This window comes from Antechinus flavipes, chromosome 3 (genome assembly GCF_016432865.1).
Source record: "Antechinus flavipes isolate AdamAnt ecotype Samford, QLD, Australia chromosome 3, AdamAnt_v2, whole genome shotgun sequence".
Classification (NCBI taxonomy): Eukaryota; Metazoa; Chordata; class Mammalia; order Dasyuromorphia; family Dasyuridae; genus Antechinus; species Antechinus flavipes.
In genome coordinates, this window is record NC_067400.1 from 43,852,821 (window position 1) to 43,865,592 (window position 12,772).

Below are 12,772 nucleotides of genomic sequence, written 5' to 3' on the forward strand. Positions count from 1 at the left end.
TGCCCCTCTGGTGAAGTCTGTGTTTAACCTTTTAAATTGTCGAAAAAAGAGTGATCGCTATGGCCAGTGAATTATCTTGACAAAACTCTACTAGGCTCTTCTCTGCTTCTTTTTGTACTCCAAGGTCAAACTTGCCTGTTTTTTGATTTCCTACTTTAGCATTCTGATCCCTCATGATGAAGATAACATCATTCCCCTCCCTTTGGTGTTACTTCTAGAAATGTTGTAGATCTTCATAGAACCAATCAACTTTGGCCTCTTAGCCTCAGGGGTTGGAATATATTCATCACAATAATATGAATTATTGATTTAATATGAAATATTGAATATTCATATTATTGTGATGTTGAATGGTATGCCTTGGATTCAAACAAATATCATTTGGTCCTTTTTGAGATCAAACCCCAATACTGCCTTTCTCATCCTTTTATTGACCTATGTGAGATATTCCATTTCTTCTGAAGGATTTTTGGCCAGAGGGGTATATCTAATGATCAACTGAATTAAATTCACCTGTTTTTATCCATTTATGTTCACTGACACCCAAGATGTCAATGTTCAATCTTTTCATCTCCTGTTTGACTGCATCCAATTTACCTTGATTTATAGATCCTACATTCTAAATCCTTATGCAATATTGATCTTTATAGCCTCATTTTGTCACCAGATATATTCACAACTGAATTTTATTTTGGCTTTCACCCAGCTATTTCATGCTTTCTGGAACTACTTGTAAATAAATGTCCTGTGCATTTCCCCAGTATCATATTGGACATCATCTGATCTCAATGGCACATCTCTTTTATCATTTTAATACTATCCATAAGATATCCTTGAGAAAAGATACTGGAGTAATTTGCCATTTTTTCCCTCCAGTATATCACCTCTCCATTGTAACCTGTCTTGAGTAACCCTGCATGGCCTACCTCACAGCTTCACTGAGCTACGCGATCCTCCCTACCACAACAAGACAGTGATCTAAGTTTTTAACTCTATCCTTTCCTATAAATATATTTTCATATTGTTCCTATTTGACATTTCTTATTAAGCAATAATATTTTATTCCATAAATTTGCCACAATTTTTTTCAGCCATTCTCTCAGCCATTGCTGGAAATGTAGATTTTATCCATTTTAAAAAATAGTATAAATGATGCTGTGCTGTTATCTTATAGTGCAATTTCTTTTTTTCCTCTGTTAATGTCAGCCATATGGGATATTGGTAGTGGGATCATCAGGGAATATTGTAAAATAGTTTTGTAGCTCATTATATGACGCAATGTTTGCCTTTCAAAAGATTATCCCCACTTGCATCTTCATTGTCAATGTACATAATGGCTTCTTTTTCTGCAGTCCTAAAGATAGTAATTTTATTATTTTAACCATCATGATAATTTGATAGGTAAAAGGTATTATCTGAAGAATTGTTTTATTTGAGATTATCTAATTAAAAAGCTTGAACATTTTGCAGATGGTTATTGTTTAGGCCCTTCTTTAGTGAATCATCTGTTCATATCTTTTCATCACTTACCTACTGAAAAATGATTCTTCTTTTTATAAATATGAATCCATCTTATAAAATACATATATATGCATTTGTGTAAACATATGTATATATATGCATATATGTGTGAATACACACATATACACACTCTATTAAAATATATTTTTATCAGAAGCATTTATGGAAAAATTTTCTCCCTCATTTGTTTCTTTAATTTTTTTATTCTATATGTATTATTTTAATATATTGTATATGTATGTGGGGGGAGGAATCTCTTTGTTTTCATATTCAAATGATTTTCTTTTATCTACATAATTTTTGTTTTTGGATGCATATAAATTTTTGCAATAGAAATAGCATTCCTTTTTTTCAACATTTTAATGGAAGTTTTGTACTTAGATTACTGGTTCTTTTTAAATTTATTGTAGTGTGGGTGAGATATGTATCTTCTTCCATTTGTTGCTATACACATTCTTAATAATTTGTATTGAGTGAGAAATCTTTTCTCTAAGCTTTTTTGATCTTGTAATTATCAAAAAAATATTTTATTTGATAACTTTGTTTCTAATTCTCTATAGTTGAAATCGATCCCACTGGTCTAGTTTTATTTTTGTAAAAGCAGTTTATAAAGGAATTCCTTTATCAATTTGATGAGTTTGCCAGGAAGTCCACACCTCTCCACATAAAAGGTAGCCATTTTGTACTAAACTACTCAAATTGATCCTAGGAACTATTCTAATTAATACCTTCTATCTTTTGTGCCTTATCTGGTAGCAGATAATTTTATAATTACCACTTTAATTTAATTTTAATGTTTAATTTTTAAATTTAATTCCATTTTGTACTTGATGCATTTTGGTTGGTATTAAAAAACTCCACTCTTGGGAAAAGTTTCTTTTTTTTTTCCTCCTGCATATTTGCCCCAGTTTCTTTTAACTCATCTTATTTTTTCATTATCTTTATTGTGTAACCATTAATGACCATGCATAGGAATTTCTGTCTCCCAACAGAGATATTTCAAATCTCAAATGGAATCTCAAATCACACTTTAAAAGTTGGGAGTTCCTAACATAGGGCATACATTTTTATTTTTCACTTGGAAACTCTTATGTTTGCTCATTTCTTTGGGTTTTTTTTAATTCTTAGTTTTAGGATTTTCAATAGCTTTTCTTGCTTTTTGATATTTCTATTTTTGATTTTGATAGGGAGATTGAGAAAAATAAGTTATGTCATGATCTCTCACTTCAATATATTTTCAGGACTTTAAGAAATTCTTTTTATATACAGTAAAATCACAGAACTTTAGAATATTCCATATTAAGACTGATTTAAGAAAATGCAAAATGTTTTACAGAAGAGACAATAAAGGACCCCAGAGATGACTTAGTCTTTTGTAGATGAGGAAACTAAAGCTCAACAATGTTAAGGGATCTGCTCAAAGTCATAACAATAGGTGTAGAATCAATCCTAAAACTTTGGCCTTTCATCCCCCACTCCAACTCTCTTTCTTTCTTTTCTTTCTTTTCTTTCTTTCTTTCTTTCTTTCTTTCTTTCTTTCTTTCTTTCTTTCTTTCTTTCTTTCTTTCTTTCTTTCTTTCTTTCTTTCTTTCTTTCTTTCTTTCTTTCTTTCTTTCTTTCTTTCTTTCTTTCTTTCTTTCTTTCTTTCTTTCTTTCTTTCTTTCTTTCTTTCTTTCTTTCTTATAACTTTTTATGGACAGAACCCATGCCAGGGTAATTTTTTACAGCATTATCCCTTGCACTCACTTCTGTTCCGATTTTTCCCTTCCCTCCCTTTACCTCCTCCCCCAGATGGCAAGCAGTCCTTTACATGTTAAATAGGTACAGGATATCCTAGATACAATATATGTGTGCAGAACCAAACGGTTTTCTTGTTGCACAGGGAGAATTGGATTCAGAAAGTATAAATAACCCGGGAAGAAAAACAAAAATGCAAGCAGTTTATATTCATTTCCCAGTGTTCATTCTTTGGGTGTAGCTGCTTCTGTCCATCCTTGATCAATTGAAACTGAATTAGCTCCCTTTATCGAAGCGATCCACTTCCATCAGAATACATCCTCAAACAATATCATCCAACTCCTTTCTAATTATAATATCGTGAATCTCTTTTTAATTATTTAACTAAAAATTGCAACTTGGGTCAAGTTGATTAACTAAAGAAATCAATCTAATTTTCAAGTCTTTGCTACCACAAAAAGTGTTGCTGTGAATATTTTCCTATATATGAAAGTTTTGTTTCTGTCATTGATCTTTTTGGAGGATACAGATGCTCAGTAGTAAAATCACTGAGGCAAAAAAGTTGGGAGGAAAAAAAGTTTAACATCAGTTGTTTTAGACATATTTCCACGTGTAGCCCCCCAAAACACTGGTCCCCCAAATTTCTCAGAAGCAAAGAGGAGCAGACATGAGAAAAAAGGTTGCTTTAATGAAATGAATCATCAGAACTTTCTCTTTTCCAGCTGGGATGCAGGCCTATTTCAAGATAAATGATTGCAAAAAGCCCTCAAATGATCATGTTAATGGAAAAAAAGTTAGACACTACTACATTGCTGCTGAGGAAGTGCTTTGGAATTATGCCCCATCTGGTATTAACTATTTTACAGGGAAAAGTTTAACAGCTCCTGGGAGGTAAGGACTCGTTGTTCAAAAAACTTAGGGTAAAATCTCAAACATGAATGAAGTTCATTAAATGATGACATTTAATAATCCTAAAATATATCCATTTTCTAAACATAAATTGGCAGAGAAAAAATAAATTGTGGTTTGTGTGGGTCAAAACTGGGGCTTTTAGAAGATTATAAACTCAATATGAGCCTAACATAACAGTCCAAAAGAAATTAATCCTGTCCTAGATAGCCCAAAGAATGGTCATATCCATGATTTTTTTTTTCTGTTATATTCTGTCCTTCTAATGTCTGTAATATTTTGCTGAGTTGGGATGCCATATTTGAGAAAGGTCATGAATGAACCACATTATGGATACGCATGGATGATCAGAATGGTCAGGGGGTCAGAGACTATGCCATATAAGGTTGAATTTAAGGAAATGGGAATATTTAACAAAAGAGGCAGCAACAAAACTTTATTAAGCTTTTACTATATGCCAGACAGTGTGGTAAATACTGAGGATACCAGTACAAGTGAAAAAAATAGTCCCTGTTTATATCTATCCAGAAGTTTACATTTTAAGGGAGAAGACAAGACATAAAAAAAGATTTTAAAAAGCAGTGGGAAAGAGAAAAGGTACCCACACAGAAACATGGTAGCAAAGTCCAGAAAACACAGTGGGGTAGAAATTAATATGGCTGGCCTGGATCCATGTCCAAAGTGGACACCCATAATAAAAGAATTCACTAATAGGGCCAACTTGGCAGAGATATGTTTCAGGGTAACAAGACCCCAAGAGCTAAGAGAAGTTCTGGAGTAAAAAAGCAGTAAATTTATTTATATTTATGTATCTGAAGGGTAGTCATATGGAACAGGAATCTGTTTTGTCATTTTTGGCCTGAAAATTCAGAATTTTTTTTTACTTTTTTATGTATTTATTTATAACATATACAAAAAGGAAAAAAATTAAGAAAATGGAAAAAGAAAGCAAGACAGAAAAAAAAACCATGTGCATAGCAGAACATAAGAGCAGATTCAAAATATGTAACAATAAGTTTCTATTTCAGGAAAACACATGTAATAATAGAAGACATTGTATTCATAACTGTCCATCTTTTATTTGTTTGCTTGTAGATTTTCATTTGTTCTGACATGCACTTTATTCTTTCTTTCCCTTTCCTCCCCTCCAGCTTCCCCAAGCAAGCTACAGTTAAGCACAGAGATACTTATGTATACATACATATATATGTATATATGCACACATATACATATATAGACTTACTTATATACACACAAATATATACCCATACACATACATCTGAGAAAGCTGATCTGTAATGTAGATTTCTCTCTTGATTGAATTTAACTTTGACTTTGAGACCAATGATTACTACCCCTACTGTTTAAAAAATAAATTCCACTCCTGATCATTGTTATTATGTTTATGTATTGCTCTTATTTCCCATCCTTGCTAATTCTTTTACTTTATTTCTATCCCTCAAGAATCCTTCCCTTATTCTCTTCCCTGAATCCTTTTTTTCCCTCTTTATCCCCATTCCCATTAATCTATACATTTTATTTTACTCCTATTGATCTACATACCCTTCTATACCCCATCTTATTCTATTTCTTCCATCTCTTTTTTCTTTATAAATTTTGGAGGGCATTATAACCTTCTGGATAAATAAGTATTGTTCCCTCTTTATTCCACTCCTACTCACATGTGAATAGGATTTCAGAAACACCATCTCTCCTTTTCCATCTAATTCTTGTGTCAATCCTTGCTCTCACACTTCTCCTATAACATAATTGCCATTTTTTCTTTTTCTTATACAGTTTTATTTTTTAGAATCACATCATACTTAGCTTTATCCCATACTTTCTTTTGAACTACCCCAAAATTAATGACATTCTTAGACATATGGTTTATGTTTCCAAGTATAAAATATAAACAGCTTGAACGTATGTAGTCATTTGAAATTAGTCTTTGATGTTGGCTCTTATATGTCAAACTTTCTTTTGAGTTCAGATCTGTGTTTGCCAAAAAATCTTGAAAATCTGGCAATTCATTGAATACCCATTTTGGGGGTTCAATATTATGTTTAATTTTGATGATATCAACACAATATTTTCAACCTCAATCCAACAGTCCAACACCTATAGTCATTTATTGTAAGTATTGATAGATCTTGTGTGTTAGTGACTCCAGCAAATTTGAATTGTTTTGTTTTTGTTTGTTTTTTAGTAGAAGAAGACAAGACATTTAAAAAAAGATTTTAAAAGCTTGTAAATTTTTGTCTTTGATTTGGAGATTTAGAAATTTAGCACTGATATTCCTGTAGGTTCTCTTGTAGGATCTCTTTCAGGTGGTGATTGGCAGGTTTTTTCTGTTTTTACTTTCCCCTCTTATTCTATAACCACAGGACAACTTTTGTATTATTGTATCTAGAGTCTTTTTTTTTTTTGATTATAGTTTTCAATTATGTTCATTTGTTCTTATATTTTCTCTTCTTGATCTGTTCTCCAGATCTTTTGTTTTTATGAGATGTCTCACTCTTCTATTTTTTTCATCCTTAATATTTTGTTTTATTATTTCTTGGTCTCTTATAACTTCACTGACTTCCTCTTGTCCAGTTCTCATTTTCAGAGTCATTTTCTTCCTACAGACTGTGGATCTCTTTTTCTAATTGGTTGAGTTTTTTTTCATAATCTTTTTGTTTTTCTCATATTGTTCTTTTTGTTTATTTCAGCTTTTCCTCTCATTTGACTTTTACAAGTCTTTTTTGAGTTCTATCAATTCTTTTTTGGGCAAGTAAATATTTAACACTATTCTTTGGAGTAGAAGAGGATTTGTTTTCTCCAATATTCTTTTCTGAAAATGATCTCTTTTTGGTCTTCTTTATTGCCCGAGTAATTTTCTATGGTTGGATTCTTTCTTCTTTTCTGGCTTTTTTTTTAAAATAAGGATTTGTTAGTGTGATCACCCCTTGTGCTAGGATGGGGGGAGTGGAGAAGGGATGGTGCTGCCTCTAGTCCTTCTTCATTTCTCTGTTCTAATCTGGAACCCCAAACCAAGAACTCCACCTTCCTGTAGAAGTTCATAGCCAGCAGCTTCCCTGCCCTACTGCTTCTGCATTCACGGGGCATGTGCTGATTTCTTCTTACCCAGAGCGAAGTTTCAGTTTACTCTGGTGGTCTTTTTTCAGCACAGTGCTTCAATCTTCCCCAGCTCAGACACTGACCTCTCCATACTTTGGGAAGAGGAAACTCCTGTGGCTAACTTAATCCCTGCTGTCTCAACCCATCTAACCCTTAGCACGCAATGTGTTATTTCAGCAGAACTAGCCTGGAGGTGTTTACCTTTTGTGTGACCAAACTTCCAGCCTGTTATCTTTCTTTGGATCTTCTATTTGTCCCTGGAAGATTATTCTTCTCCAACTCCTATTTGTTTTTAACTGCTCTATGGTCACCCTGAGGCAAGTTTTATTGTTTGTGGGGAACATCTGGAGAGCTTGGAATTTTCTGACAATCCCACCATCTTCCCAGAATACACTCAAGGTCCGCAATGAGTCTTACATAGAAATGGTAGAGAGGAAGATTTTAGTTCAATCTAAGGAAAAGCATCCAACAGTTTAAAACAAGAGGTGTATTTTCTTCCTAAAGATCTTGAAGCAAGATTTCTGCATGACCAATTGTGGGAATTTTGTAGAAATCATTCCTAAACAAGTAAGGGTTAGCCTAAATGGCCTTTGAACTTCTTTTATATTTTGAGATTTTATATCATCACTGTCATCATCTAAAATTTATAAAAAAAATTTGTGATCTGTAAAACATTTTACAAATATTTAATTTAATCTTCATAAGAATCTTGGGAAGCAAGTGCTTTTCTTATTGCCATTTTATAGATAAAGAAACTGAGTCTGAAGAAAGTGGAATGGCTTGTTCTTGGTCACACAGGTAGTGAGTGCCTAAAGATAAATTAGTTTCTGCTCCCAACCTAAAGTAAAATGATATTTAAATTTCTGAGAGTTCAAGTTGGCTTTATAAGGACTCATTAATTTCAAGATGAGAGCAACTCACATTCTGTCCACCTCCTCAGCAGCATTCTTAGGAAAAGTCAACATTCTCATGTATCATGTCCTCTGACCTACCTTCCCAGCTTGCACTTACACTCTCAGGGAGGGAGGTCCTACAGTTATAGGCTCTAAAGGATGAGCCCCCATCAGTGTTTCCTACTAACAATCAGCCAATAGTTAAAATGAGTTCTTATCAAAAGCATTTACAAAGGCAGCATAGCGAAAATATTGTTGTTGTTGTGTTTTTTTTAGGTAAGTTGTTACTATATTTCACACCAATGGTAGGGGTGGTAGAGGCATAGAAAAAGACAGAGACAGAGAGACAGAGAGAAGAGGAGGGAGGGAGGGAGAAATTGCCTCTTCTCAGAACCTCCTTGTAGAAGTCACATCATGCTAATTCCTGACTTAGAACTCCCTCGGATTCTTCACTACTTAACTACATAAAGCCCAGATGGGCACGACCAATTTTATGCTCATTAATCACTGTTATTTTCCCTGGCACAATCAGAAAGGTGTTTGTAACTCATAAAAATTAATGATTCATTATCTCATCATATATGGCTATATCCTGTGACTTTGTCAACTGAACTGGAAGGATGGAATCGAATTCTCCTTTATACTAAAAATACATGAGTGTTTAGTAATGAGTATTAAATCTAGAAATTATTTCAATCATGTCCATGAAATTTCAATATACCAATTAAATCTATCAATTATTTCTTGTTCTTAGGCTCAAAACTCAAGAGCTAGGCATATTAAAATATAAACAATTGGTTGAATTCAGTTAACATTATTTAGCACCTACTTCATATAAAGCCATATTATGCAAGAGGATTGGGAGATTAAAAAGATAAATTAGCCTCAAATTTGGCACAGATCCTGCTTTTAGATGTGAGCTCACAATGTGAGACTCAGCAAGAGGTTTCAGTTTAGTAGAGGGGAAAATATAGTCACATATAATTGTAAAATATGAGCAAGTATGATAAGTACAAATGAGAGGTCCAACTAGCTTTCCCTTTTCCCTCTTGTATTATTATTATAAAATACACATTACTGGAATTATATACCTTGTTGGTGGATTTTTCTTATAATTCTTATTAGTTAAGATATTCTTACTTCTGAATTTAAAATTTCACAGGATAGGTATTATTTTATTCTATATTTCTTGTGTTGCCCTTCCCAGGATCCTAAGACCCTATCATGATGTCAACCCAGAGGCATTCTAGTTGTTAAAACCCATTCCTCATACAGCTGTGGGTTTTGATGATTTTTGGATGACCTTCCAGAAGTGGCAGTATTCTCCTGACATCCCCTTACCATATCCCAAGCCCTGGACATCCTGGAACCTAGTTGGGTAACTCAATTACCCACAGAGCTGGGGTGAGATGGGATTTGTTCTGATGAGACAGAGGAGTACCAAACCATCCATCATGTCTCTATGACCTCCAAATCCCAGACTCCATCATGTTATTTATTAATATAACCAGCCACCCTGTTATGGCACCCTTAAGACATCCAAGCTTTTCTATCTATCATGTAGTGAACTTTTTTATTTCTCTTAATTAGAATATGAATTCTCTGAGGTAGGGGTAGGAGAGGGATGTATCCACTTTTTCTATTTATATTCCCAGTCCTTAGCACAATATCTGACACGTGGATTTTCATTTATTCATCATAAATTCACTCATTTTCAAATCATGGAAGTCCACTGTAGTATAAAATCAAATAATGGTACAGCATTTAGGTACCTTAGAGACAATTTAATACAACTCCCTTGGATGAGGAGACTGAAAAACCTTTTAAAAACATATACACTAACATCTCTGCATGCAGTGAATTAAAATTAAAATTTGGTTAACTATTGAGGAAAAACAGGTTTGACATCTTTTTACAATCTGATACAGTTTGCAAGCAAGGGCTAAATTTGCAAATAAATAAATTAATTGAATGAATGAACAAATAATTATATAAATAAATGAATAAATAGAGAGATAAAAGGAATTAATCAAGATTTGCATCATTTTTTGAATCTTCTTCTGATTCTGCAGTTTGAAATTGTCATTTTCTACTATTTCTGCACAGTGAGTCAGCTCCCTTTTTTGTTCGAGGACCCACCAGAATTGGAGGAACCTATGTAAAGTTGCATTATCAAGCTTACACAGATGATTCCTTCCTGAAAAAGAAAACGAGAGGCCCCGAAGAAAGACATCTTGGACTTTTGGGTAAAATTAGGGATCTTTGATGGTTTGGGAGAGAGTGGAACAAACCTGTAATATCATTGATATCAGGAAATTCTATTGAAAAAACTCTCTCTGTCAAAACATATTGATTACTGTTTAGCAGCTTCCAATTTTACAAAGTTACCTAGGATACCAAGAGGTCAAAGGTCTACAGGATCATATAGCCGGAATGTTATCGGATGCAAGTCTTGAGCTGACATATTCTTGACCAGCTCTCTATCTGCAAGGCTGTATCGCTTCTTAAAATTGGAAAAAAAAAATTAGTGATTGCACACAGAATCAGTTATCATCAGGCACCACAATCTTTCCATGCACATTTTAAAAGAATTATAGATTAAGAACTTATTTTCTGCTTGTTTCTAGGCCCTGTCATTAAGGCAGAAGTGGGGGATACCATTCGGGTTGCTTTCCTCAACAGAGCCCGTCATCCTCTCAGTATTCAGCCACACTGCGTCCGGCTCACCAAGAGCAACGAAGGATCACACTACATGACTCTCAGTGGAGGTGAGCAGCCACAGCAATGGGAGCAGCTAGTTGACAAAGATCTGTTGAATTGAGTTGAGCACCCCAATAACTCAGTCAGAGTAGTAAAGTGGGAAAAGTCCTGGATCAGGAGAGAGAGAGAGAAAAGACCTCAATTTGACTCCTGGCTCTGTCCCTTAATCTCTCTGTAATTTTTGGCATGTCACCCTTTCTGGACCTTGTTTTCCTAGTTTGTAAAATGATTGATTTAAACTGAATGGCCTCTGAAGTCTCTTTCAGTTCTGATCACTTTATAATTAGAGAAAGAAAATAAACTTAAAATGTTAGATTCTATTCTTCAAGAATCCTGGCTCCTAGAGATATAGCTCCTGGCCCCCTCTTAAGTCATCTATTTCTTTTCAGGTACACCTCCACCTTCTTCAAGTATAAAACCTGGGGAAAATTTTACCTATGAATGGACTGTTCCTGAAACCGTGGGTCCCACCTCTGCTGATCCAACTTGCTTGACATGCATCTACTACTCTGCCCTGGACCTGGTCAAAGAAGTCACCAGTGGGATGTCAGGGCCTCTTGTTGTATGTAGGAAAGGAAGTCTTAGTGCAAATGGCAGACAGGTAAGATCTAGGTCAGAACAGAAAGACTTGCACACTCACCCTCACCATCTGATGTAGGCTCAAATTCTCATTTCACATGGCACATTCGATATTTCAAGATGAAATTATTTTGTTTAAAGTATTGAGATGTAAAATATTTTATTTTTTATTAAAGCTTTTTATTTTCAAAACATATGCATGGATAATTTTCAACATTGATCTTTGCATAGCCTTGTGCTCCAAATTTTCCCCTCCTTCCCCTCCCCCCCCTTCCCTAGATGGCAAGTAATCCAATATATGTTATACATGTTAAAATATATGTTAAATCCAGTATATGAAAACATATTTGTACAATTATCTTGTTGCACAAGAAAGACCAGATCAAAAAGGAAAAAAAAAAACGAATAAGAAAACAAAATGCAAACAAAAAACAACAATAAGAGTGAGAATGTTATGTTAGGATCCACAGTCAAGATGTAAAATATTTTAAAGGATCAGTATTCAAGAAAGGAGAATAGTGTGCTAAAATGTATGGAGAGATGGTCTGAGAATCAGGAAGAATTGAGTTTTCATACAAAATATTAGTGTAACCTTGAATAAATAAATCTGTCTCTATCTGTTTGTTCACCTTTCCATCCATCCATCTATTCATTTATCCATCTATGTATGTATGTATGTATCTCTCTCTCTCTCTACCTGTGTACTTGTCTGTCCATCTATCCATCCATCCATCTATTTATCTATTCACCTTCTACTTGTCTGCCTATCTACCCACCCATTTATCTATTCATCTATCCATCCATCCACCTATGTATCTATGTATCTCTCTGTTCATCCATCCATCTATCCATCCATCCATTTATGTATTTTTCTTTTAATTTCTCTTCCTTCATTCATTTCTTCTTTTGTTTCTTTTTACCTATCTATTGATCCATCTACCTATTTTCCACCTGTTTTTCTTTCTTCTTTCCTTCCTTACTTTCTCTCTCCTCTCCCTTCTTTTCCTTCCTTCCTTTGTTCCTTCCTTCCTCCTTTTCTTTTGCTTTTCTTTCTTCCTTTCTTTCTACCTGTCTATCTATCTTATTGTCTATTTACTCATTTATCTGTCTAGCTTTCTGACTAGCCATCTATCTATCCAGAGATTCAGGACTGGAGCAAGAGATAAGTGAGCACAAATAGTCTGAACAGTTTTAAAAAAGAATAACAACCATTTATTTAATGCCTACCTTGTGCCAGTCATTGTGCTAAACAC

At 34.1% G+C, this 12,772-nt stretch overlaps 1 protein-coding gene across 1 annotated transcript in view; it reads left to right on the forward strand.

Moving 5' to 3' along the window:
- The window catches only part of LOC127557738 (ceruloplasmin-like), a 42,711-nt gene that overhangs the window by 12,269 nt on the left and 17,670 nt on the right, over nt 1-12,772 (forward strand). The window contains exons 6-9 of the mRNA XM_051991041.1: nt 3,981-4,149; nt 10,287-10,426; nt 10,808-10,942; nt 11,330-11,541. Of these exons, the coding sequence (XP_051847001.1) occupies nt 3,981-4,149; nt 10,287-10,426; nt 10,808-10,942; nt 11,330-11,541 (656 nt within the window). The remainder of the gene's footprint in view (nt 1-3,980; nt 4,150-10,286; nt 10,427-10,807; nt 10,943-11,329; nt 11,542-12,772) is intronic.